Source organism: Sorex fumeus, unplaced genomic scaffold (assembly GCF_029834395.1).
Source record: "Sorex fumeus unplaced genomic scaffold, SorFum_2.1 ptg000039l, whole genome shotgun sequence".
Classification (NCBI taxonomy): Eukaryota; Metazoa; Chordata; class Mammalia; order Eulipotyphla; family Soricidae; genus Sorex; species Sorex fumeus.
This window is the reverse complement of record NW_026606096.1, coordinates 25,668,761-25,694,340: the sequence shown is the minus strand read 5'-3', so window position 1 is coordinate 25,694,340 and position 25,580 is coordinate 25,668,761. Positions and strand designations below refer to the sequence as shown.

The 25,580-nt window shown below is 42.8% G+C and overlaps 1 protein-coding gene across 1 annotated transcript; it reads right to left on the bottom strand.

Moving 5' to 3' along the window:
- Positions 1–5,692: 5,692 nt before the first annotated feature.
- On the bottom strand, positions 5,693–22,243 carry PLRG1 (pleiotropic regulator 1). The gene is made up of 15 exons (XM_056119002.1): positions 22,116–22,243; positions 20,504–20,610; positions 19,120–19,262; positions 18,642–18,695; positions 17,676–17,769; positions 17,357–17,444; positions 14,460–14,558; positions 13,192–13,284; positions 10,623–10,772; positions 10,435–10,536; positions 9,872–9,974; positions 8,621–8,729; positions 7,521–7,660; positions 6,430–6,623; positions 5,693–5,909 (listed from the first exon to the last, which is right to left on the bottom strand). Exons 1-15 carry the CDS (start codon positions 22,122–22,124, stop codon positions 5,850–5,852), a joined length of 1,545 nt encoding a protein of 514 aa, XP_055974977.1. The 5' UTR covers positions 22,125–22,243; the 3' UTR covers positions 5,693–5,849.
- Between the last annotated feature and the right edge of the window lie 3,337 nt (positions 22,244–25,580).

Below are 25,580 nucleotides of genomic sequence, written 5' to 3'. Positions count from 1 at the left end.
TCTTCGTTGTCTATGCACCAACATCTCATTATGATGAAAGAGAAATCAAGAAGTTCTACATGGAGCTAGAGAAGTTCTATAAAGAAGACCACACCTTCTACAAGATCATTGTGGGTGATTTTAATGCCAAGATAGGACCGAGAAGATCAGCTGAAGAACTTCACATCGGGACCCATGGCCTAGAATGGAACGAACAGGGTGAGAGACTGTCTGAGTTCATCATGTCGACCAAGACCATTCATGGTAACTCACAGTTCCAGAAGGCAGAATCTAAACGATGGACATGGGAGTCTCCCGGTGGACGATTCCACAACGAAATAGACCACATCATATTCAATCGACGGTTTTGCCTGACTGATGTCGCTGTTGTCCCAAAATTTTGAACGGGATCGGACCACCGTCTCCTTCGTGCAAAATTCTACTTCACAGAGCGGGGAGAAAGGGCTGCAAAGTTCAAAAAGAGAACTCCCAGAATGACCACCAACTGGGAACTCTTTTGTACTATTGCGGCAACATGGGAAGATGCCATTGTTGACAACATTGACGAGGAATATGATCGACTGGTTCAGCACCTCCATGAATGTGCGAGGAACGCCAAGAGAGAGATAGCCACAAAAAATCGCCTATCTTCGAAAACTCTTGAGCTAATTCGCCAGCGTGGTTTGGCGCATGCCTCAGGCAACCGCAAGCTAACGTCTGAGCTCGCAAAGCAGTGCAGAGATGCAATCAAGGAAGACCTCAAAGAGAGAAGAGCAGAAGTACTGGTAGATGCGGCAGAAGCCGGGAAAAGTATTCGTAAGGCCCGCCTGTCCTTCGCCAACTATAAGACCAAGATGACTGCCCTCCGACGTCCTGATGGATCCATCACATCCTCCAGAACGGCAATGGAGAAGATAATCTATGACTTCTATGCCACAACAGAAAAGAGAAAACCAGGTAAGTCTCAGCCTGATAGCTTGACCCCCTTTGTGGAAAGGATTCCTTAGTGTGGACTGACACTCTAACAAACAGCATTCATTTCTCGAAAGTTTTTGAGAAGTCCAAGATCAAGATGTGTCTGCTGAAAACCTGCATCCTGGCTCAGAGACAGTCATCTTGTGCTCCCACTATCATGTCTCTACCCAAGGTCCAGCGGTCTCTATGGGGTCTCTTGTAAAAAGACACTGATCCATTTAATGGGGCTCCACTCTTAATCACCTATGGAAGTTCCCACCCCCAAGGGGAGGAAGATATGTTCACTACTTATTTCCTTCTTCCACAACTCCTGTGTATCCACAATACTCCATGTTGCTTTTGCTGAGTCTCATTTTTTTGGTATTTTTGAGATCTGGAAACATCCAAACAATTTTCCATATAAATGAATGGCAATCACTGATTTGCTCTCCACCATTTCAGCTTGTATAAAGTTTCCTAAAACACTTTTCCCAGGTAGTGGGGAAACCTGAATTTATCTGACGACACTGCTCATGCAATGTTATTGCCTGCCACCACAGAAATGCTCATGTTTGAGTGACAAAGTAAAACAAGAAGCATCTTTTTTTTAATACTTCTCTAAAATTCTACACCATTCATATAAGAGATTGGTAGTTACTAAGGCACTGTGGATCACCTCCAGATACAAACTTCTTTTACTGGTGGCTTGTCAAAGTGGGGAGGAGAGAGAGAGCCTCAAGAAGTGTGATAAGACTCTGCTAGATCCACCCCGGCCACCTGGAGAAATGCCTGGCATGGGTTTGGACCCATAAAGTCGGCCCTGAGCACATGCAGTGAACAGCCACACACAGGTGCAGTGAACAGCCACACACAGGTGCAGTGAACAGCCACACACAGATGCTTATGCCCAGCTAGCCCCTTGAGGCAGCTTTCAAGATGAGTCTGATGGTTCGTTTGCCCAGCATAGGAGATAATCCCTGCCACATGATTTCTCAGGGAGCTGTAGACTCAAAGCTGGTGCAGGGAATTGCTCTTTCCAGGAAAGGAATCGATCCTAACCTCAGCAAAGAAATTCTGAGTCAGTCTCCTTTCCTCCCAGCAAAGAATTTCAGGAAGAGATGAAATAATGAAGCAAGAGTTTCTATTGAATGAAATTAATTAGAAAGATGTGAGGAGAAAGGAGTTCCAAGGCTTCAAAGAGCAAGCTCAAATGGCTTTTGTGAGGTTGTATACAATTGTTCATAAAGTTTTTTTTTCTGGAGTTCCTTGCACTCATAAAAATTAATCTGGGCGTTCTAAGTAACAGGAAAAGCCTTACACTGTTGATAGTCTTTTCTATTTCATTGCAACCTTTAGAATCTCCCATAGCTTTATAGTGAGGGCCCATCCTTCCAAGGTGAGGCCTCAGTTCCTTCATCTCCAAAGAGCTCAGAATTTGCATCTCAATGAGACCTGGCTTTCGGGACTCTGGGCTACCTCAGGGTTGGGAGGTTTCTTCTTTATTTCCCTCAGACTACATAATCAAGACCAGGCCTGCCTCTACCAGTCAACCTGAACATCTCTAGCATCAACCCTGTGACACTGGCTGGCAACAGAAAACCATTTCCTACCTTTGGTTTACAGTCTGTTTTGCCAGTTAGCTTTCAGTTAGAGTCTGCTGCTAGCGCACCCCAACAGAAATTACAGGCGGCGATGAGAGAATGTTGGGGACAGAGAATAAGATAGAATGAGGGAAAAGGCAGAATGGGCAGTGACCCAAAGAGCTGGCTCTGATGTGGAAAGCCACAAAGGCAAGGGTCCTATAGCTGCAGATGTTTGTCGCAGCACTTCAAGAAAGAATCCCTTTAGATAGCCACAACAAACACACTTGTCCGGATACACTGAGAACTTCACTACATAAAAGCTTTAGCTCGTTCAGAGTAAGGCACCTGATCACGAAGAGGACACAGCCTCTTTCATCTCTCACCAAGGTTAATACTCCTGATCTGATTCTTCTAATGGTTATAGGAATTATGATGCCTCCTACAAATGCAAGACGAGCTATCTGTAATTAGTAAAGTCTTCCTCAAAATCATGGAACAATTTTTTTTAATTTGGAAAAAAAATCATTCAAAATCAACCTTTTCTAACTACAGAAAACAAAGTAACAGTTCTTGTCAGGGGGTTGGATCTTACAGGCATGGCTCTCAAACTGAATGAACAGCTATCAGAACCTCAGTTTTTCTAGTTCTCATGAGATTGCAGCCCTTACTACAAATACCTCCATTAGTTTCTCCAAAGTTATCTTCCCCAAATTTTGCTACATGTATTGGTATCCTTGTGTTTAAAAAAAAAAATCAAACTCAAAAAAAAATATTACGAGTCCTAGCATAGCAGGATGTTCTCCCTTCCGAAATCCGACACGCCTTTTCGTCGGTAAAGAAACAAACAGCACCCAGCCCAGACAAGGTCAGACCTGAACACCTGAAGAACCTGCCGTCAGTACTCATCAATACACTGGCTCAGCTCTTCACTCGCTACCTGTCTGAATGCAAGGTTCCGTCCCAATGGAAAACCAGCAGGACCGTACTACTGTTCAAGAAGGGAGACATTCATGACATTGGCAACTATCGCCCGATCTGCCTATTGTCTGTCATCTACAAGTTGTTCACTCAAGTCATCCTAAATAGGATTGGCAGAACACTAGATGAAGGACAACCATGCGAGCAAGCAGGGTTCCGCAAAGGATTCAGCACCATCGACCACATCCACACGATAACCAAGCTCATTGAGGTTTCTCGGGAGTTCAAGATGCTGCTCTGTTTAACGTTCATTGATTTAAAGAAGGCCTTTGATTCTGTTGAGACGGAAGCGGTCATTGAAGCCCCAGCCAATCAGGGCATTTAAGCCCAATACATCAGGATCCTCCGTGAGCTGTATTGCGGATTCACTGCCAGGATCTCACCATTCTACAAAGAAGTGATTGTTGATGTCAAGAGAGGGGTGCGGCAGGGTGATACCATTTCATGAACTCTTCAGTGCCACCGAGAACATCATATGATGACTGGAATGGGAAGGAATGGGAGTGAAGATAGACATTTGGCAACTACACCAGCTCCGCTTTGCTGATGACATTGTTTTAATAACACCAAACATCAGCCAAGCGGCACAAATGCTGGCCGACTTTGACCGTGAGTGTGGAAAGGTAGGACTACAGCTGAATCTTACGAAGACAATGTTTATGAGAAACAGCCTTGTTCCTGACGCCCCATTCGCTCTCAACGGAACGACCATCTCCGAATGCAACAGCTATGTGTACCTAGGTCGAGAAGTCAACATGACAAATGACCTGGCACCCGAGCTGTGCAGGAGAGAGAGGCTTGGAATGCCTTCAAGAGCGTCAAAATAGCTAGGAGGACGAAGAACCTCCAGCTCCGGACACGTCACTTTGATTCCACTGTTCTTCCTGCATTAACATATGCCTCGGAGACCTGGGCCCTACGCAAACAAGATGAGAACACTATTCAGGTCTCCCAAGGAAGAATAGAAAGAGCTATGCTTGGAATATCACGCTTCACTCAAATGAGAAAGAATCCGGAGTTCTGACATCCGTCGACGATCAAGAATCAGGGACACTGTCTCATTTGCCAAGGTGTCAAAAATCAGATGGGCTGGTAACGTAATGAGATTTAAAGACGACTGCTGGACTAGAGCTGTTACCGACTGGATTCCATGGGATATCAAAAGACCACGTGGACGCCCACATACCAGATGGTCAGACTTCTTTGTCAAGATCATGAACGATCGGTTTGAGGCCCTTCATGTTCCCGGAGCGAACAGATGCCATTGGGCTACAGTAGCACGCGACAGGGACAAAAGGAGATGTTACTGGCGCCCACTCAAGCAAATCGATGACTAACGGGAAGTTAAGTGATTAAGCATAGCAGTAGGGTGTTTGCCTTGCATGCGGCTGACCCAACCGACCCGGGTTCGATTCCTCCACCCCTCTTGGGGAGCCCAGCAAGCTAATGAGAGTATCTCGCCCACACAGCAAAGCCTGGCAAGATACCCATGATGTATTAAATATGCCAAACACAGTAACAACAAGTTTCACAATGGTGACGTTACTGTGCTCACTCGAACAAATCAATGAACAACGGGAAAACAGTGTCAATGACAGTCACGACTGGCCAGCTATATCCAATATGCAATGCTGCAGAGTTCTTTGCTCACAGAATATGTGAGTTTTCCAGGTCTGGCTCTGTTCCCTTTATACCTCATCATCCCCTTTCCTTTGCTGCCTTCCCAGGCTCAGCACCAGTGCCACTGAGTCTCCAAAGTCCTCCACAATTCTTTCCAGGAAAACCCAAAGGCCTTTTCCTTAGGAACACAGCATTCCATTGTCAGTTCTATTACAGAATTTCTGTAAAACATACCATTTTCCTACTTCTGGACTGATACTAATGCAGAACTCTGGAGACCACATACTCAAAAGCATAGAACAATAAACCATACTTAATAAGTTGAACCCTTTTAATCCCAAATCATTGGTCACAGAATCAATTTTAAAGAGTTAAAAATAATTCTGCTCTCAAAACACATCCTCTAGTGTACAATACAGTGTGTATAGTCTTGTACTATTACATCTTTTAAAAAAGGTTGTTGAATAAAACTAGAAAGATATTCTGTCTTTAGAACAGTTGAACAAACTTGTTTATGCAATACTGCAATTTACTTCCTAGGATCTCAAATTTATTCATTTTAGAAATAAAAACACAGGTGGGGAGGGATAGTTTATTGTAAAACAGCAATGATTCAAGCATATACACTTTTGCTTTATATTCCTAGCCAGAGCACAAAACTGATTGGATAGCTTCATCAATGCCAAGCTAAGAAAAAACAAACAAAACTGAAACCACCAGGAAAACAATGCCACATTAAAATCTCTTCCTCTTGATAATTTCTGGCTTCCAGCTGACTGGGTGAGTTTCTTCTGTCTAAAAATAGAAAAGTTAGCAAGTTAGAATAAAATACTATTCGTTTCTTCACATTTACCAAAAAAGGTATCTATTCTAAATTATATTACTGGGAATTACACATTAGCGTTTTAGATAATTATATAAATATCTGACAAATGTGGCATTATTTGAATCTAATAAATGACTCGGTTCACTACAAATTTAATTTATGGCTATTCATCTTAGATTAAATTGCTATTCTGATATTCTAATAACACACTCATCTATCCATTTGTTCTTAATTTTAGTGCTTAAGTTTTTACCAGTAACTCTAATAAACAAAGGCAGAACAAAATTAAAACATCTGAAGATTCTCTGGCATCAATAAAACCAATACAGAAACCTAGGAGCAGATACTATTCAATATGACAAATGGCTTAATACTGAAAAGATTATTTTCCATCCTGATAATTTTAGTAACTTGAAAATGAGATAACACTCACAGAACTGTCATGGTGATTGATTTTACTTTAAGATGCATGTGAAATAGAGAACTTACTGCTGTTTCGTCCTCTCTGTACACTTTGATGGTTTTATCAGCTTCAGCTGTTAGTAACCGACTTTCAGACTGATCAAAAGCACAAGCAAATATTCCTGATTCACTGTCCAAAGAGCCAGGCTGCACAGCTGCGTGAACTCTCTGGAAATTATAGCCAGTTCTCCAGTCCCAAAGGTGCATAGTGCCATTGTCCGCTTAAAGGGAAAGACAAGGTCAAGTTTGTATGCCTTTGACAGTTCTGCTTCAAAAACATTTATTCAGCACTATCAGAAAAATACCACAGTTACAAAATTATATATAAAAACCACCAAAGAGGGTCGAGAGACAAGTACTGCATGTAGGGTGCTTGCCGTGCATTCAGATTTGGGTTCAATTTCCAGCATCCCAGGTGGTTCCCCAAAACCAGCCAGGAGTGATTTGTAAGTGCAAAGCCAAAAGTAAGCCCTGAGCATGGCGCTCAGTGTAGCCCATAAACCACACCAAAACCAAAGTTATCTTAGAAAGAAATAGGCACACAAACTTCTCCTAACACTGATTGGGCTCCTTTTGTGAGTACTCAATTCACAATGTACTATACATCTCAAAATGTACCGCAAGATGGTAAGACAAATCCAAAATACACAATCAACTTTCAGGCAATTCAGCATAGATGTGTGCTTTATCACAGATTTACTATGTGGGAACAAACTCAAAGGGGCAGAGTATAAATACATGTATAATGCAGAGCCTGGTAAGCTCCCGTGATGAATTCAATATGCCAAAAACAGTAACAATGATGTGTCTCATTTCCCTGACCCTGAAGAGCCTCCAATGTGGCACCGTTGGCAAGGACGAGTAAGGAGAGGCTGCTAAAATCTCAAGGCTAGGACGAATGCAGACGCTACTGGTGCCAGCTAGAGCATTGATGAATAATGCGATGACAGTGCTATAGTGATACATGTATAATGAATACCAGTGAAAACCACACAAGCACATTCAATACACACTAATAAAACAAGTTCTGCTATACCAGATGCGATGGCTTAAAGTTTTACAAATGTTTATTCATTCTCTGAAAGAAAAAAGGAGACAAAGATAAAATTTCTACTTACCTCCAGACACTAACACTCCATCAGAATTTACTGTCAGTGTGTTTATAATAGCATTATGACCTGAAAGGTTTTGAATGAAACTTCCATCAGGGAATTTCCACTGCTTTATGTTATCCGGAGATCCAGAGGCAAATGTGTAACTGAAATAATAATAGAATTAATGGCAAAGTGAATTTGATGGATTTTGAAAAGCGCATTACGGTTGCATATTATATGTTTATTCACTAATCTATGTAGCTCCAACAAAACACGGTCATACCAAAAGGCAAAGATATCAAGATACTTGTTGCAAGTTAAGTCAGATATTCAAATTATTTTGATGCATCTTAAGTCCTAGATTGTCCTCCCCACTCATATCCCCAAACCTCCATACAAGCCAGGGCAATAAGTGGGCAAATACCTCAAGTTCAGTAAAGTCAATGGGATCTTTCGGGAAAAAAAGCAAGAAAGAAAGGACATAAAATGAGAAGGTAGAGAAGGAAAGAAACAGAGGGTGGGAGAAAGGGGAGGATGAGAAAGACAGAGTAAGATTTAGGAAGAGAAAGGGGAAAAAAGGAAAGAGAGGACAGTAACCTGCCAGTTTGGGGATGTGACCTGATAAATGGCAGGCACTCCTGGGGGAGCCTAAGCCTGTCACACTCATGATTCCCACTACTGACGTGCAGAGCCGTGTCCAGCAACACCTCCAGAAATCAAACTAGCTCGATTACATCTAGTTTGATATACCATAACATGAATGATCTCATTTGATATTTTCATTTTTTACCAGAAAGCTCTCCTCACCTTTTTTCTTTGGGGCCTCACCTGGATGTAATGGGTGACATGGGACACTGAGGAACTGAACCTGTGACCAAATGCTTACAAAATACTCTCTAGCTGTTTCTCTCACTGGGCCTAGCTTTCGTCACTCAGACAGAATCTGATTACTACTAAGGTAGTCTGATTACTACTAAGTGTCTGCTCAAAAGTGCACGGGACTGAAACTTACAGTAGGTAAATAAAGACCAAATATAGTTTCAATGTGGGTATTTACTATACAACAATTAAAGAAGAAACAGGCAACTAAGAACATTTAACTGAAAAAAAAAAAATACACTTACTGTCTTGGATGTAAAACCACAGCCCTGACTGACTTTTTGTGGTTTGTTAATGTGACTCTTGTTTTTCCAGCCACCAAATCCCATAACCGTATTGTAGTGTCATGGCTTCCTGTTAAATACACACATACACATCTAGAGCTTAGTTTAGAAAAAAAAAATACATGTTTTAAAAAAGAAATATCTACAGATAACACATATACTAGGTATAAATCATACCACCTCTTAGTTAACTGCTTTATAACACTAGATGGATTTTACATAAAATTCTTAAAATGCAACAGGGCTGAGGATAGCTCACTGGTGGAGGGCTTGCCTTGCTAGTGTGAGGTCACGAGTCCAAGCATCTGCACTGTCCCCCATACCCAAGGGCAATTCCCATAGAAATGAACAAAGCCTATGATTTCTGGAGCACCACCACAAGCCTCTAGACCCTGACAAGTGTGTACATACAAGCACGGGGGAAAAAAAAGTGCAGGGGTTAGAGAGACTGGACAGGAAATAGGTGATCACCTTGCATGGAGCCAATCCCAGTTCAATCCAGCACACCAAATATCCCCAAGTACCTAGGGACCACCTCTGGGCAATGCCAGGAGTAAGCCCCAACCCCAACACCCACACAAAACAGTGTGCAACCCCTGGTAAGAATAACCAGTGGGTAATATCACAGGGAGTGTAAGCAATACCCCATCATCATAACAGCAAAAAAAAAGAACAAAGGGGAAGTATTTTTATTTTTTAACAAAAACATTTTGAGTGCAATGAACACCTGACACACAGTCAAATGAATAACTCTAGAAAAAGTGCAAATAAATAAGTAAAGGGTATTAGGCACTGCTGCGGAAAAAGAATAAACAATATATATATATATATATATATATATTGGTTTTTTTTGCTTTTTTTGGTCACACCCGGCGATGCACAGGGGTTATTCCTGGTTCTGCACTAAGGAATTACTCCTGGCAGTGCTGGGATACCATAAGGGATGCTGGGAATTGAATCCAGGTTGGCCGCCCTACTGCTGTGCTATCACTCCAGCCCCACTCATAATTTTTTAAGCTAATAAGATGCACTAAGTGAAGGAATTATTTCTAGTTTTAAAGGGTGATGCATTTAATTTTAAGCAAAATACGGCTTAAACTAGTCATAAAGGTTCCTGAACTCAAACAGCTTTCATAAATATGGAAAGTATATTCAAGTTGCAATGTGCTCTGAAATGAATAAATTGGAGACACCAGCAGGTGGCAATCATACCAGTGATAATCTGTGGTTCTGCAGCTTGACACCTCACTGTAGCAACTGCATTTGTATGTCCGGACAACGTGTGGACACTGGCTTTAGTTCTCACATCCCAAATCTGAAAAACAACGATGATAAAAAAAAAAAAATCAAAATAAACCACACAATAAAATGCTGTCAGAGAGAACAGCTATTCCTAACTCAGGAGGCCAGCCGTGCCTATACACTAAAAATGAAAGACAAGAACTGTCAGTGGGCAGGAAGGAGAGCACAGGAGAGGTGATGGAGAGGAGGGAAGAGCTCAGACTAAGAGGTAGCAGCATTAGTCGGCTCTCGAATGGGAAGTGGACAACAGTCATGAGCAGCCAGAACAGGCTATTAACGCATTTCAGGAACAGGGCAATCCCCGAAACAAAGACAATGTGGTTAAGCTCAAAGAACTGAAGATACTGGTAAAACACACACAAGTCCAAAAGGACAAGGGCGTTGTCCTGAATTCTCAACAATGGATGGTTCCAATACCAAATACGCACACTGCAGGGAGCGATACAGCAGGACACAAAACTCTCTTTGCTTACCCGTGCAGTTGAATCCCTGCTACAGGTTACCAGAACATCAATGGTTGGATGCAAATCCAAACCATACACTGCACTGAGATGTCCGTGATAGTGTCTTATGACCTGCAAATAAAGCAGCAAGGTTACTATTTCTTTGATTAGAAAGACACACAGGATAGCGCAACGTCTTAACCCCTCAACAAGCTCACCTTGTTATACTCGAGGTCCCAGCACTTGACCTGCTTGTCTTCTCCACAGGAGAACAGGTAAGGGCTCCGCGTGCTCACTATCACGCCGCGCACAGTGCTAATGTGCCCCGTTAAGGACAGTTTCAACTTGCCACTAGCCAAGTCCCAGATCTGCAATCAAAGAATATCTCCTTTTTCCTTCTTGAATATCACGAAGTTTTAGAATCTTGAGCTTAAAAGTAACTCTTCAAAAAGTAAGATATAAACTTAAGATTTTTCAACCTTTGCAAACTTACCCCACCCATTCCCAAATAAAAACAGGGATAAAGAGAATTAAGAGTCATGCTCACACTAGCAAAGTTTTTATAACAGATAATAAAGATTATAAAAAAATGATTAAAATTAAAAAAGAAAGAATTCTTATGTTAGATTATCCAAGTTAAATCAAAGTATGGAAAAAGTTCAGCCTTGTTATTTTATACGTAATTTTTTAGAAAATTAAAGAGACTTAATTTAATTAAGTCTCTGGACTTAATTAATCGCTGGAGCGATAGCACAGTGGTAGGGCATTTGCCTTACAAGCGGCCAACATGGCCGACCCGAGTTCGATTCCTCCGCCCCTCTCGGAGAGCCCGGCAAGCTACCGAGAGTATTCGATATGCCAAACACAGTAACAACAAAGTCTCCAATGGAGACGTTACTGGGCCCTCTTGAGCAAATCGACGATCAACGGGAGGGCCTTTACCTTTACCTTTTACCTTAAAGAGACTTATTTCTGTGTGTTAGACTGATTGGTACTTTTATTTCCTTTTTTTTTTTCCAGTTTCTGGGCCACACTTGTGCTGCTCAGGGGTCACACTTGGCAGTGCTCAGGGAACTGACTGTGTGCCAGGAATCCAAACTACGCCTGTAAGGATGCAAGCAAGCATCCTGTACTCTCTCTCTGGTTCTAGCTAGTACTTTTAAGAATTGAAAATCAAAGGATCCTCTTCTACACAGCAAGGATCAATTCACCCATTTAGAATTCATACTTTTATGTTGACCTTAAGAAAGTTTGGTCCAGAGGGAACTTGGCATTTGGAGTGGTAACAATCGGACATACATGGGATTATGAAAATAAGCCTATGAGATTCCACAGTACTGTGAACCAGTAAGTCAATGGAAATAAACCATATTATTTATAATATGGTCCAGAGCATTATCATGCATTAAATAAACAGCAATGTTTGTGATAGAGAAAATCTGGAAATCAACAACTGTAATGGTCAGCAATCAAAAAAATAATAGAGCCTGGGGAGATAACTCCAACCCCATGCACAACTGCCACACTCCAGGCCCGGAGTTCAACCCTCTGAGCACTGTCAATCTCAGCCCTGCTGGCCCTGGGCACTGCTCGGAGACCCCTGTGAACAGTGAAAAAAATAGACCATTTGAAATGTTAATTTTTCCATAAGAATGTGTCTTTTATAATAGCCTAAGTATTAAAAACTAAAAGCAGGGTAATAATTATATATATAGTTCAATTTTTACTTATCTTTTGAAGGTCCCCACTGGTGAGTATTGGACAACTACACTGGCAATTCAATGCCAGGGCTGAGGACCGTGCAGGTCACCTGGGCAGTGCTTGGGGGGCTTCCAGGGCTGCAAACAGCAATGCGTGGGAGACCATGGGGTGCCAGACACAGAAGCCACGTGAGCCACATACAAGGCAAGCACCTGGGACATGCACTATCATTCTGGCCACAGTGATTTTTAAATTATATGTATTTATATACAAGGAATTAAAAACTCAGGGGAAAATGCATTAACGCATTACACAGAAAATAAATGCTAAAAAAAATTAATTCAATTCTGATAGTGGGGCCGTACAGTTAGAACAGCAGGTGGGGCGCTTGCCTTGCATGCGGCCACCCCAAGTTCAATTCTTTGTGCTCCACATGGTCCTCTGAGCACTGCTAAATGGCTCCTGAGCACAAAGCCAGGAATAAGTCCTGAGCATTGCCAGGTATGGTGCCCCCATCCATTAAAAAAAAAAAAAAAAGTCAATTGGGGCTGGAGTGATAGCACAGGGGGTAGGGCGTTTGCCTTGCACGCAGTCAACCCAGGTTCGATTTTCAGCATCCCATATGGTCCCCTGAGCACTGCCAGGAGTGATTCCTGAGTGCAAAGCCAGGAGTAACCCCTGAGCATCGCCAGGTGTGACCCAAAAAAAAAAAAAAAAAGGCCAATTATCTGATAGTGATACAAATAGGTATGGGTGCATGTTCTTACATAGTCCTCTACATTTTCCCCAGTTTTATGAGATGAGTTTGTTGTAGTTTTGTAACCAAAGGGAAAATCTTAAATATCAAGGCTCAGTGGTCAGTAGTCAGCATTTACTATCTGGGAAAGAACTGTGTAAATTACCATTTTTCAAACAGCTACTTATTTGGAATGTTTAACTGGCAGACAATAAATTTTAATCCATTCTCAGGTCTAAGGAATCAGAGGAACTATTATTTAACTCCCAGCAGAGGAAATTATAAAGCCAATTAAATTTACACAAAGCAGACGCAAAACCAAACTTATTTTTCCTTGCCATTCTTATTACCTTTATAGTTCTATCGGCAGATCCAGTAACAAACCACTGATTTCCAGGTTCCACAGCAATACATCGAACCCAACCCAGATGCCCACTGATTACCTAGATGAAAAGGGAAAAAGAAAGTAGGATATTTCTATTAGTTTCTTTATATAGAAACAGAAGACTTGTTTTTAACTTTGAACAATGACAATGATTTCCCCCATCCCCACCATCTTAAATGGTATTATAATTACTGGACAGTTAGATTTCAAAATAAGTATTAAATTTACTTCAGTGGGTGGTCAGTAGATATACAATGGGGCAGTGCCCAGTAATGAGTGTGCCATCAGCCCCTGCAACAACCTGGAAGAATCGTAGACACTACACTGAGTGAAAGACATCTCAGAAAGGATCTATTGTATGATTCCCTTTTTATGTCAGTAAAAAACTACAGGGTGGAAACCACATGCCTGGCTGCCTGGGGTTGGGTGGAAGAGGTTGTGAATATAAAGAACAGCAGGGGGTGTGCTTCACCACCGATGAACACCTGTATCCTGACTGTGGAGTGGCTACCCAAGTCTATAACCTACTGAAATTTATCTGATGTATAGATAAGCTGAGCGATAGCACAGCGGGTAGGGCATTTGCCTTGCACGCGGCCGACCTGGCTGACCCAGGTTCGATTCCTCCGCCCCTCTCAGAGAGCCCAGCAAGCTGAGACTATCTTGCCCCCATGGCAAAAGCCTGGCAAGCTACCCGTGATGTATCGATATGCCAAACACAGTAACAAGTGTGACAGTGGAGATGGTACTGGGCCCGCTTGAGCAAAATTGATGAACAACGGGAGGACAGTGACAGTGAGTAAGGGTAAGCTGAAAGAAAACAATCTGGCTATATGACAACTGAAATACAAAAATTCATGTTAAAGCACAGAGCAGCACTTTTTCTAGAATAGGCATTTTGTTTTAGATCAGACAAGAGTCATTTTGGTGATTTTACGATCTCATCATTTAAAGGTAACTAGGAGACTCACAGAAAGGCCCTTTATGTTGTATACCTCATCTCATTCCATTAAATCTATTCTTCATCATGTTTTCCTATTGTACCTCCTTTTAATATTTCTATTTGTCACAGAATGAGTACAGCTTTTACTTCAAGAATTCAAAGGTACCTTAGTGGAGTGTCCTTGCCCCACGCTGGCTGAGAGAGGCCCTAGCAGCACCCAGTCTGCCCTTTCCATCCCCACTCTATCCTCAGTTCTCAGCTGGGATAGTGCAACACGTGCAGTCACTCACCCTGTACAGTTTCCATGGCGGGTGCCACTGGGGTTTTGGCATCGTGGGGGCCTTTTTAGCCATAAGTGCAGAGTTCTTGGTATTGCCACTCTCCATAACCTAGAAGTTATAAGCTTGTTATTAGTATGAAGGAATGTTGATTTTTTTTCTTATACAAATAGGACAACATAGGTAAGAATTTTGTATCTGCGTAACTGTGAGAAATTGTCTCCCTAATAAAAACCCCCAAGTAGGGGTAGTCCCCTGATAACACCAGTTTATTTCTTTTGGGGAGCCACACCCAGTGATGATCAGGGGTTACTCCTGCCTCTGCACTCAGGAATCACTCATGGCAGTGCTCAGGGATCGCATGGGATGCCAGGGGTTGAATCCAGGTCGGCCACGTGCAAGGCAAACACCCTACCTGCTGTCCCATCTCTCCAGCTTCCAGTAAAACCAGCTTAGACATTAGGACAGCAATCACGTGCCCAGGATAGAACAGAACAAACCTTTTAAAGAGGGTCACAAATAGGTGCCCAGGCAAGAATACAACAGGCAATTGTCATGATTTTACTCTATGTTTTCAGGGTGCCTGATGACAGGCTATGCAAAATATCCCAGCCTCTACTCTTAACGTTCCTATTCCGTTTTGATGAGTCTAGTGACTGTGCTTAATTTATCGGTCAATTTGAACTCAGTTCATGTGTTGGGAGCTGAGGACAGGAGGGCAGGCAATATTGTATAGAATAAACGAACAGCCTAGGGGCTCACTCATAGCTGCTAAGGCGACCCTAAAGCTTAGAAAGTTCTTGTCTGTGTTTGTGTCACTCTGTACGACCAGTATGATAGCAAAAGGCATAAACTGGTGTTTCCAGGTTTAAAAAGAACCTTGGACTTTTAAAAATTATCCGCGGATTATGCTTGTTCTTGTACAGCCTAGAGTCCTTGAAGAGTAAAGATTTAAAAAATTTAAAGTAGTCGCTAGAATGATAATGCAGATGGTAGGATGCCTGGCTAGCATGCTGCCAACATGAGTTCTATCCCTGGAATCAGCATCCCATATGGTCCCCTCAGCATCTCCAAGGAATAATCCCTGAGTGCAGAGAGATGCAGGAGTAACCCCAGAATGCCACCAGGTCTAGCCCCCAAACAAAAAAACCCAAAACCAAATTGAGAGTAAGTAGTATGATATTTAAAGCATAATTATGTTTGGGACCACGGGGCCCACTCCAGTCATAACTAGAAAACTCGTCAAGGATTTCTAGTCAGAAGCGTATTTCCCATTTGATAATTTTAACTTCAATAAGGAGGTTCAAAAATCTTCCAAAGGCAGTATATCAAAAGTTAAGGGCACAATCACTCTGGGGCTTCAAATCCCAGCTCTGCCAATAACTAGCCAACTCACCTCTGTACCTTGTTGCAGAATACAAAAAATGATGCTTAACTAACAGCTATAAAGATATTTTTAAAGAACAGTAAATGGCTTCATGTAAGTTCCTATTACTATTTTAGGAATAAGTAAATGCAATTCCCTTTTTTTCCCCATGTGTCACTTTAGTAGTATCAACTGAGCAATCCAAAGACAAGACAGACATCCTTCTATTGCTCCTCAGAAAATACACTCAAGAGGCTGCAAAGAGAGTGTAAATAGGGACCAAACCTAGCTGATGGAAAGCCTGAGTTTGATCTCAGGCACTAAGTGTCAGACCCCCCCAGCACTTCTGGCCATTCCTGATCCAGTGGTGTGGACTTGACTGTCTGGTGAGCAGGATCCACCAGCACCAGGAATACAGGTGTCCAGAGGACCATCAAGTGCCAGGATCCAATCAATCCTTGAATGTACCAAGCATGTGCCTTACTACTTGAGCTATCTCCCTGTTCCCATTAGCACTATTTTAAGCAGAATACCAGCTGATAGACCATCTGTTGGCATCCATTTATCCAACCAAAAAATATTTAAACTCATCAAGCACCTGCCCCCTAGAAGCTTACATCTTCCTAAAGAAGCAGAAAGCCTGGGCAGAGACTTGCAAATGGAAGCCCATGGAAAAAATGCAGCAGGAGGAGATAAGTTCATTCACTTCATAAAGCCAAATCACCTGCCAAAAGCCGAGAATTAAACTTGTCCTTATTTCAAATAACTGCTGAGTAAGATAGACGGCCTACTTTCAGTTATTCTTTCCATAAGAGTGAATAGTAGCTTCTTCTAATAAGAAGATAAATACATGCAATCCTAAATATTTTTAAAAAATATCTGTGTAATATGAGTATTAGAATTCTAATAGCATTCAATTCTAACATCATAAATCAATTCAACTAAAAGACACTTCATACTAAAAGACACTGATACAAATTCCAGAATAACAACATCTATGTTAGTAAACTGATTTACTAATACTTAGGTGTAGAGCTATTAATAATTAGCTCATGTTGCTAGTTTAACACCTCTGAGAAAAATATTTACTTATTTAATATTTAAGGTAAAAATTTTAGGATACAGGGAACTGGAGAGATAGCACAGCGGGTAGAGCATTTTGCCTTGCACGCGGCTGACCCGGGTTCGATTCCCAGCATCCCATATGGTCCCCAGAGCACTGCCAGAAGTAACTCCTGAGTGCAGAGCCAGGAGTAACCCCTGTGCATCGCCAGGTGTGACCCAAAAAGAAAAAGAAATTTAGGATACAGGAAAATAAAGCAGTATCTCCATAACTCAGAAACCTGGGTCAGAAAGACAGTAGAGGGTTAACACCTACACTGTATGTGGTCAACCCAGCTTCAATCCCCAGCACCTCAGATTGTCCTGAGTGCAAGCCAAGAGCATCACCAGGTCTGGCTCAAACCACCTTCAACCCTGCCTCCTCTCTCCCCATTTCCTGGTAAATAGAATCCCTGCAACAGGACTGGATAGAGAAACTTACGGTCGTCATCCCAGCAGGCTGTGCACGGTCAGAAGCCCCCGGAAGTCGATACTCACTTCCAGCAGGTGTGCTGCGATTTGCATCGACCCTAAAGAAAGAGGAAAGACTCAAGTGATTGATGCCTCCAGTCACATGGTCTGCAAAACTGACTTTTCGTATTGAGAATGTAAGAACACGCTGATTGAGGACAATGTCATGAACACATCACACTCAAAACAAATTTTAAAATGAGGGAAAAAAATGGTGAACAATGAACACAGGAAAAAAGTAAAAGTAAATTAAGCCTTCAGAATTTTATAAGGAGAAGAGTACTTCATACCTAGCCTGAGAAGACGGTAAGGCCACAGCTAAGGACTGGGCAGCTGACTCACTTGGCATTCTCTGGATCTTAGTGTCTGCTGTCAAAGCAACCCCTGGGAAAACATTCAATTCCTTTTAGTAGCCAGCTCTGTTTTCATTTATGTGCTTGTAAAACTTAATACTGGAGAATAATGTATTGAAAAGACAATGAAGTTAACTTTTGCTTTACAATTTTCTAACTTTCAAAAAAAATTATTTCGCTCGACACCACATAATTCAAATCTGACTTAGTTAGAAGCAGCTTTGGAATTAATACATTCCAAGATTGTAAAGTGAAATTTCTCTGAGGGCTGGGATGTAGCTCAGGGATAAAACACACGCTTGCACATCTGAGACCCTAGGTTTGATTTCCAGCCCCTTCTGCCCCACCCCCAAATCTAATTTTTCTTATCTTGGAATATTACCTTTAGCTATAAAAACAAGCATTTCCAGTTATTACCATGATATTTCCAAGAATAAATGCAAATTACTACAAACAGCAACACTGAATCACCTGCATTTAAGACAGGATCTAAGATGATTAAAACATACGTAAACTAAGCATTCTGACCTCCATTCTGTAAAACTAGCCATTCCATTTTATGTGTCACTTCACCCCCCGACACACACCCCAACACAGGTTTCTATCACACCTATACTATCAATGTTATAATATTGACATTTACATGTCTTTCTATGCCTCTAGATAATGTTGTTTTAGCCTTGAGCTATCTTACTCCCCCCACCCTCCATTTCTAGCACACTGCCTAAAAAGGTGTAAGAGCTTAGAGCTTAGGAATGTTTGCTAACTGAATGCCTGTGATACTGAGTCCATTACCATCTAAAAATCAACCCTGGATGTCTCTTGACCTCACTTTTTAGAGGGGAACAGAATTATTGGCTAGTTCATGGGAAGACATATGACAATGTACAACAGCAGACTTACCAGGTCCTGGTGGATATGGATGTGTCCCCGTCACCAAATACTCAACTTCTTGCGCTTAAACAAATATAACAGCAAGAGAGAAAGTCACCAATGGTAAATCCATTATATACAAGTGACTCTTTTCACTAAATTGCTATTCAATAATCAACTGACACCTCAACATTTCTAAAATCATCTCAAAGAAAAAACAAAACAAAAAATATCGGTTTTGACCTCTGCATATCCGGTAGCTATTTCCTTCGCCATTTGCTAAAATCAATGGTGTAAAAATGTCTTCCTATCAACAATCCGCTCTTTTCATCTCACTAATACTCTGAAAAACCAAGACTCCTAATAATAGAAATGGTTAAGCAGTATATGGCTCTAATTAGCCCCTGTAGGAAAGGCATTAATAAGACATTTAGTTTTTCTATTAAAAACTTACATATAACCTCCCCTCCCCAAACTAGACACACATTTCTAGCAACAGCATGCTCACCTTGATTAGCAGGATACTGTTTATGACCATATGAATCCGTTGCATTCTGAGGGCCCTTTTCTTTAAAATTTTCTTTTGAAGTAGGCATATGCAACACAGGGCCATACTCATTACGCAGCTTGACTGCCATTTTTCTTTTGTGACTATTTAAAAATCACAAATGTAAGAATTCATCTTGAGTTCTTTCAATATGTTCACAGATACAATAATAGTCACAAAAATCTAGGAAGTACCTAAGTTGCTTACATTTGACTAATCACACACAAAGTGCTCCAATTTTTAAAGGGGATTTGGGGGGGGGGCGGGGAAACTAAGTTCTCAAGTGGATTTCCACACTTTCGCTTACAAATCCAAGCATTATTTAGTTTGTTAACCAGTAAATATAAAATTTTTCCTGAATCAAGGGTCAGTTTATAAAAACTTATGTCACTTAAAAAAACCTCAAAGTCAATATGCTTTGTTTTAAATGTTTAAATAGAAAGGACAATAAAAGCCTCTTTAAGCAACCTTTATGGGATTAAAAAAAAATAGAACAGATTTTACTTAGTTGAGTATTTTATAAAGAAACACACTCCCATTCCTTTCAAGAATAGTCCACTTTCTAATTATAAATGCTTGAGGAATTAAGGAGATTTGAAGAGTTAAAAAAAAAAAAAAGGAATGCTGCTCATAATGGAATCCCAGACTAGAGCTGAGACGCTGAATAAAAATACGCCATCGCTCATAACTCCTTAGATGCCACTCAGCTGGGCAAGGCTCTGCGAGCCAGGCTGAAAGCACATACAAAGGGCGCTTGCCTTGCTCACCGCCCACCAGGGTTCGATCCCCAACATCCCAGATGATCCTTCCTCAAGCACCCAGGAGTGATCCCCGAGTGCAGAGCCAGGAGTAAGCCCTGAGCACTGCCAGGTGGTGCTCCCAAACCAAAAACCAAACCAACACTCCCTCCTGACCCCCAAAGTGTTCCCTTACAAAACACCTGAGGGGACAGTGAGACAGTGCAGGGCTTGAGGTGCTTCGGGCATGGTCGGCCCCAGTTTGATCCTAAGCACTCCATACGATCCCTTAAGCCCTGCCAGGAGTAATCCCGGAGCACTGCTAAGTATGCACTCACCCCTCAAAAATGAAACACCGTGAAAGAACACTTCTCATTACTGGGGTCTTTATAAAATAAATATACCTAATGGGATTTTTACTGTAAAAGACTTAAAAATAAATAAATCGGCTTGTCACACCAAAACGTCACTCACTAGTGAAGACAGATGTCCTCGGAGAGCCAGCGTCACTGACTCGCCTTCTAAAGGCCACCTGCGCCCCCCACTCTCTTCCCCAACACCCACATAGTTAAGCCAGTCTACGGAGACGTGGAAGCGAGTGCACGGACCTCTCCTCGTCCAAAGGCACGGGTTTCCCATTATCTGCCACGAACATGTCGTGAGTCCTCTTCAACGACCTGAACACCAGTGTGTGCACAGAGTGCTTCTGGACCTCCTGGAAAGGAAAGGGGCAGTTTAGGCGACGGGCACGCACCACACACATCGGCAGGCAGAGAGACATCAAACTTCGTGTCTAAACATGCCAGAAAAAACGGTGTCGCCCCCCCCTCACTGCAGCCCCTCCAAAGCAGCCGGTCAGGTCATGCACACCTATTACGTCCCTGGTCCGCGCCGTTAGAAACTAGCAACAAAGAACAACAAGCTGGGGGCTGGAGTGATAGCACAGCGGGTAGGGCGTTTGCCTTGCACGAGGCCGACCCGAGTTCCATTCCCAGCATCCTTATATGGTCCCCTGAGCACCGCTAGAGGAAATTCCTGAGTGCAGAGCCAGTAGTAACCCCTGAGCATCGCCGGGTGTGAGCCCCCACCCCCCCCCAAAAAAAAAGACAAGCGGCCAAGATCCCCTGGGCTCAAGACGGAAAAAGGATCCCCAGAAGCAGAACAACGCTGCGGATCGGTTCTATGCCAAACCCAAACAGCAAGGTCTGAGAAGGAGAAAGAAAGCACGGAGCTGCCAGGAAAGATCAGGGCGAGGAGCACTGGACGCAGAGAGGGAGCGAGCCTTTGCAGAAAGAAACCTCAAGCGGGAATTTGCAAAGCGAATGCTAGTCTCAATTCCCCGGGCACACGCCCCTGGGAGGGGGGGGGGTTTCGAATCAGCAACAGCGCCAGAGGGAGAAGGGCGGGGAGGTGGGGGAGGCTTAACTACAGAGGGGGGTGCAAGACGTGCAAGATGAAGCTGCGGAGGGGGGAAAAAAGGGCCTGAGAGATCCCGACCTGGAACTTCTTTTATTCTCAGACCCCGGGGCAAGCGTCTCGAGTTTCGCTCGAGCCAGTTTTCCGCGAGAAATGCAAGACCAGCAGATCGATGTGTGTGTATGTGTGTGTGTGGTGGTAGTGGTGGTGGTGATGATGATTGATGATGATGATGATGACTGATGATGATGATGATGACTGATGATGAAAACGGTCGCAAGGAGACCCGATGGGAGTCAGGGCACCCATCGGGTGCAGACTCCTGATAACGGTCTGAATTCAGGTGCCGGAGGAGAGAGCGGGGACCTTGCGGCGAGGAGACGGTGGACGTGTGCGGGCAGCCCGGGTCTCGCACACAGCGGGACACGCAGAGCCGCGAGAACGGCAGCGAATTTGCTGGGGACGAGGGCGCTTTCGGGGGAGCCTGTGCCAACCCGCGCCGCCGCATCGCCGACCCTCCGGGCGGCGGGCAACCGGGCAACCGGGGACCCGACTCGGGGCCCAGGGCTGTGCTCGGCCCCGCAACGGGTCAAGATACCTCGAGGAAGGGTCTCGGGCTTCCTGCCGGTCAGTCAGGACCTCCCAGTCCTGCTTTCTTCCACCCTCTTTGGCGCCCAGGAAAAACCAGGAGCGTCTCCCCGGCCCGGATCGCCGCCTCTGGTCTCCCACGGAGCCCTCGACTCCCGCGCCTCGGGAGTCACCACAGACCCCCAAAGAGTCCTCAGCTCCCAAGCGGCACTTTACCTCGACCATGATGCTGCCGTACGCCCCGCCGCTCTGTCAGAGAAGAGAGACTGAATCCCCAACGTAGAAACCGCCGCCACAAGTGCGCGGCCCCTTCCGGAATCGGGCTCCGGGGAGCCGGATGTGACGCACCCCCGCGCATGCGCTCTGGTCTCCGCGCCGGCCTTCTGGGGGCGAGGGGCGGGCTATGGGGCCTTGGGGCGGGGCTTACTATGGGGCCTTGGGGCGGGGCTAAAGGGACTAGGGCGGGGCTTCGGGGCTCAGGGGGCGGGGCTCTTGCTCGCTCTCTGCGGAGTTACTGGACTACTTAATGCTGGAGCTTTAAATACTTTGGTTTAGAGCCGTGATTGCGCTATAGTGCTGTTCATTTAAAGAGATCAGTTCTAGGGATGGTTTGGAGGGAGCGAGCCCTGTCAGTCTCGAAGGCTTTTCCACCAGCCTGGCCTCTTTAGGAGGATGTGTGGGGGGGGTGGGGGTTGATGGAGGTCTACAGGTTTCTCTTCTTGGCTAAACTGAGCTGGAAAGTGTGCAGATGCCTTTGCAGCCTTAAAATACGAAAACCATTCCACTAACACTGTACTGTAAACACTTGAGTGATGTTTGCGGGGATAGTTGTTTAAACCTGAGAAAGTTTGCAAAAGATTTTCAGTGCCATATGGCAAAATCCTAGTTTTATTTTCCGTTATGTAAATAGCTTCTTAAACAATTGCTCAAAAATGCAAACCTTTGGGGCCGAAGAGATCCGTTACAGGTATTCTCATTGCGGGATGTGCCCCTCCCCCCAAAAAAAGAAAAAATAAGAACTCTGCAAACTCTCAACAATTTCAGTTTGCTGATGTTGCATGTGATTTCAGCAATGTCATGTGCTTTATTCAAAGCTGTTAGGCAGACACAATCAGAGATGAGTTATTTTTGGGTATGCACATAAAGGTGACAGAGTATTTTCTTTTGTACCTAGATAAAGTGTGCAGTTTATAGTTGGTTCTGCTCAATTATGAATGGAATATATGATTTTGGGCATGACAAATGTAAATAGATTGGTTTCCTTTCACTGATTCTGTTTCCCTAACCGTAATCAGTTCCTCTGATCTCATCTCCAGAACATACTGCTTCGAGGGGGATTTTTTTAAATCTCTCAAAGATCGCACTGTGAATTGATCATCTCATATAGAAATTCATTCATTTTTAATTCATTAAGAACACTAAGTTCAAGTTTCTATGGGGAAGTCCCCATAGAAACTTGAACTTAGTGTTCTTAACACATCTCTGAATGTGTTATATATTTTCCTTGCAAGAAGTGATTTCCTGTAACACCACTGATGGTAGACTCTTCAAGGAAATGCCAAACTATAAATATGTACTTTTAGAACTAAATCATATTATATATCTTACCTGTAGCGCTGTAGCACTGTCCTCCCCATTGTTCATGGATTTGCTCAGGCGGGCCCAGTACCGTCTCCATTGTGAGACTTATTGTTACTATGTTTGGCATATCGAATATGTCACCGGTAGCTTGCCAGGCTTTTGCCGGCGGGCGAGATACTCTCGGTAGCTTGCTGGGCTCTCCGAGAGGGGCAGAGGAATCCAACCCATCTCCACCACCAGGCTGGCTGCGCGTAAAACAAAGGAGCCAGGTTTGATTCCTCCACCCCTCTCGGAGAGCCCGGCAATATAAAATAAAAATCTTACCTGTACAGAGTAGTAAATAACACGATCTTAATTGATAATAAAATGATAAGAACAAAAGCAAGGTTCTATGTATGGCAATAGCATAACTGTCTAGGTGTGTCTACTATTAGATAGATAATCATCCTGGAAAATATCTATAAGCCCAGACCCATGAAACCATTTTATCAGCTCACATAAATTTCATTACATTATACTTTTACAAAAGCTTGCTTGACTCTCTACAACTATATTATCCACTTGAAATGTTTTAGTTGATAGAGGTCAGTAGTTTCTGATAATTTATGCAAATTGCATATTTGTGTAGGAACCTGAGAATTTTTTTTTCTGGTGCAGGAATGAAGTTTTCTTTGAATTCATAAAAAGGATTCATGATCCCCCTCAAAAGGTTTACATTCCGTGGACCTACCTAATTTGAGCAGTAGGGGTCACTGCTGCTCTTCATAAGGCCAGGTGGAAGTGAAGCCAGAAACGCAGTGAATAATTTATCAATACAAATACTAGGTCTCTTTTTATGGAACCAATAGTGCACACAGTAAGGGAAAACTCCTTTCATTATTTAGCTTCCCTTTTTAAAAAGACTCACCAACACAGTACATCTCCTTATTCTCTTTCAATTACTTTGCCCTTTTCTTACTAGTGTGAAAGGTATAGATTTCAATGCTCATTTTCATTTTTTAATCAATGACTCTTGTTCATAGGTTTTATTTATTTGTCCCATCTCCAATGCTTGTTGTTGCTTTTTTTGTTGTTATGGTCATGAACGAAGCTCGAACAGACTTGATTAGTTACTCAAGGAATTCATTTAATTACCTTCCCTTTTAAAGGCAGGTATTATAACTACTCAGCCATTCCTGGAGCTCATAGTTTTTTTTCTTTTTCAAAAAAAATCACATATTTTTAGGACATGTTCTTTGATTTTTGTAATCATATTGATGGATGTTATTTGCCTCTTTATGTTTTGCCCACATAGGAGGTGAGGACTCCCAGTTACAATTTCTCAAACTTGACCTCTTCCTGTCTTGAGCTCAGTACCTGTCATTATTTGTAGTTTTCATTTTCTAACTTACTCTCTAGACATAAAGTTTCATGAGCACAGGTATCTATCTATCTTGTTCATCCTTAACCCCCACAACACTACCTATTCAGAAAGTAGGTAATCTATAAATATTTGATAACTCCAACTTGCTATGTGCTCTACAGTCTGGATCTGACATGCATTAGAAGAAAATAAACAGCAGAGTATTGATGGTCTGAGCCTGCAGGTTTGCCTTTGGCTCCAGAGAGCTTCTGGGCAGGTCAGATTATCTGTTTTATCTGTCACTGATTTACTGCCCTTGACTTATGTAACGGCATCAAGGTATCAGCTATTAAGGACATCACTGCACTATTGACCTGAGAACAAATAGTACTCCCTTCTTCTTTCACCAATGAAACAGATATTTTTTTAAATTAAAAAATATGTTATCTCCAAATATATTTCTGCTTTTTGCGAACATGCTAATTTATTTTGCAGTACCAGTGGTTCAGAGTGTAGGTGTCCTGTATATAATTCAGCAGGAAAAGAAATCTTGGAAGAAGGACATTTGAGAAACTCATAGACATTATCACCGCACTGAGCATTTCTTTCACGTAAATATGAATATCTGCACACACACCCAGATACAAGGATGAAACAATACGTGAAGATAAGACTGTTTCCCTGCGAGACACCATCCACCCAAGCCCAATACAACAGGCTGGCCACAGCAACCCTAGTCACAAACAAACACATTCCAG

Coding starts and splice junctions, on each gene's coding strand:
- PLRG1 (XM_056119002.1), bottom strand. Junction 17,770..18,641: donor TCCATATCCACCAGGACCTG/GTAAGTCTGCTG, acceptor ATGTTTTCCCAG/GGGTTGCTTTGACAGCAGAC. Junction 7,661..8,620: donor GTGGTTTTACATCCAAGACA/GTAAGTGTATTT, acceptor TTATTATTTCAG/TTACACATTTGCCTCTGGAT.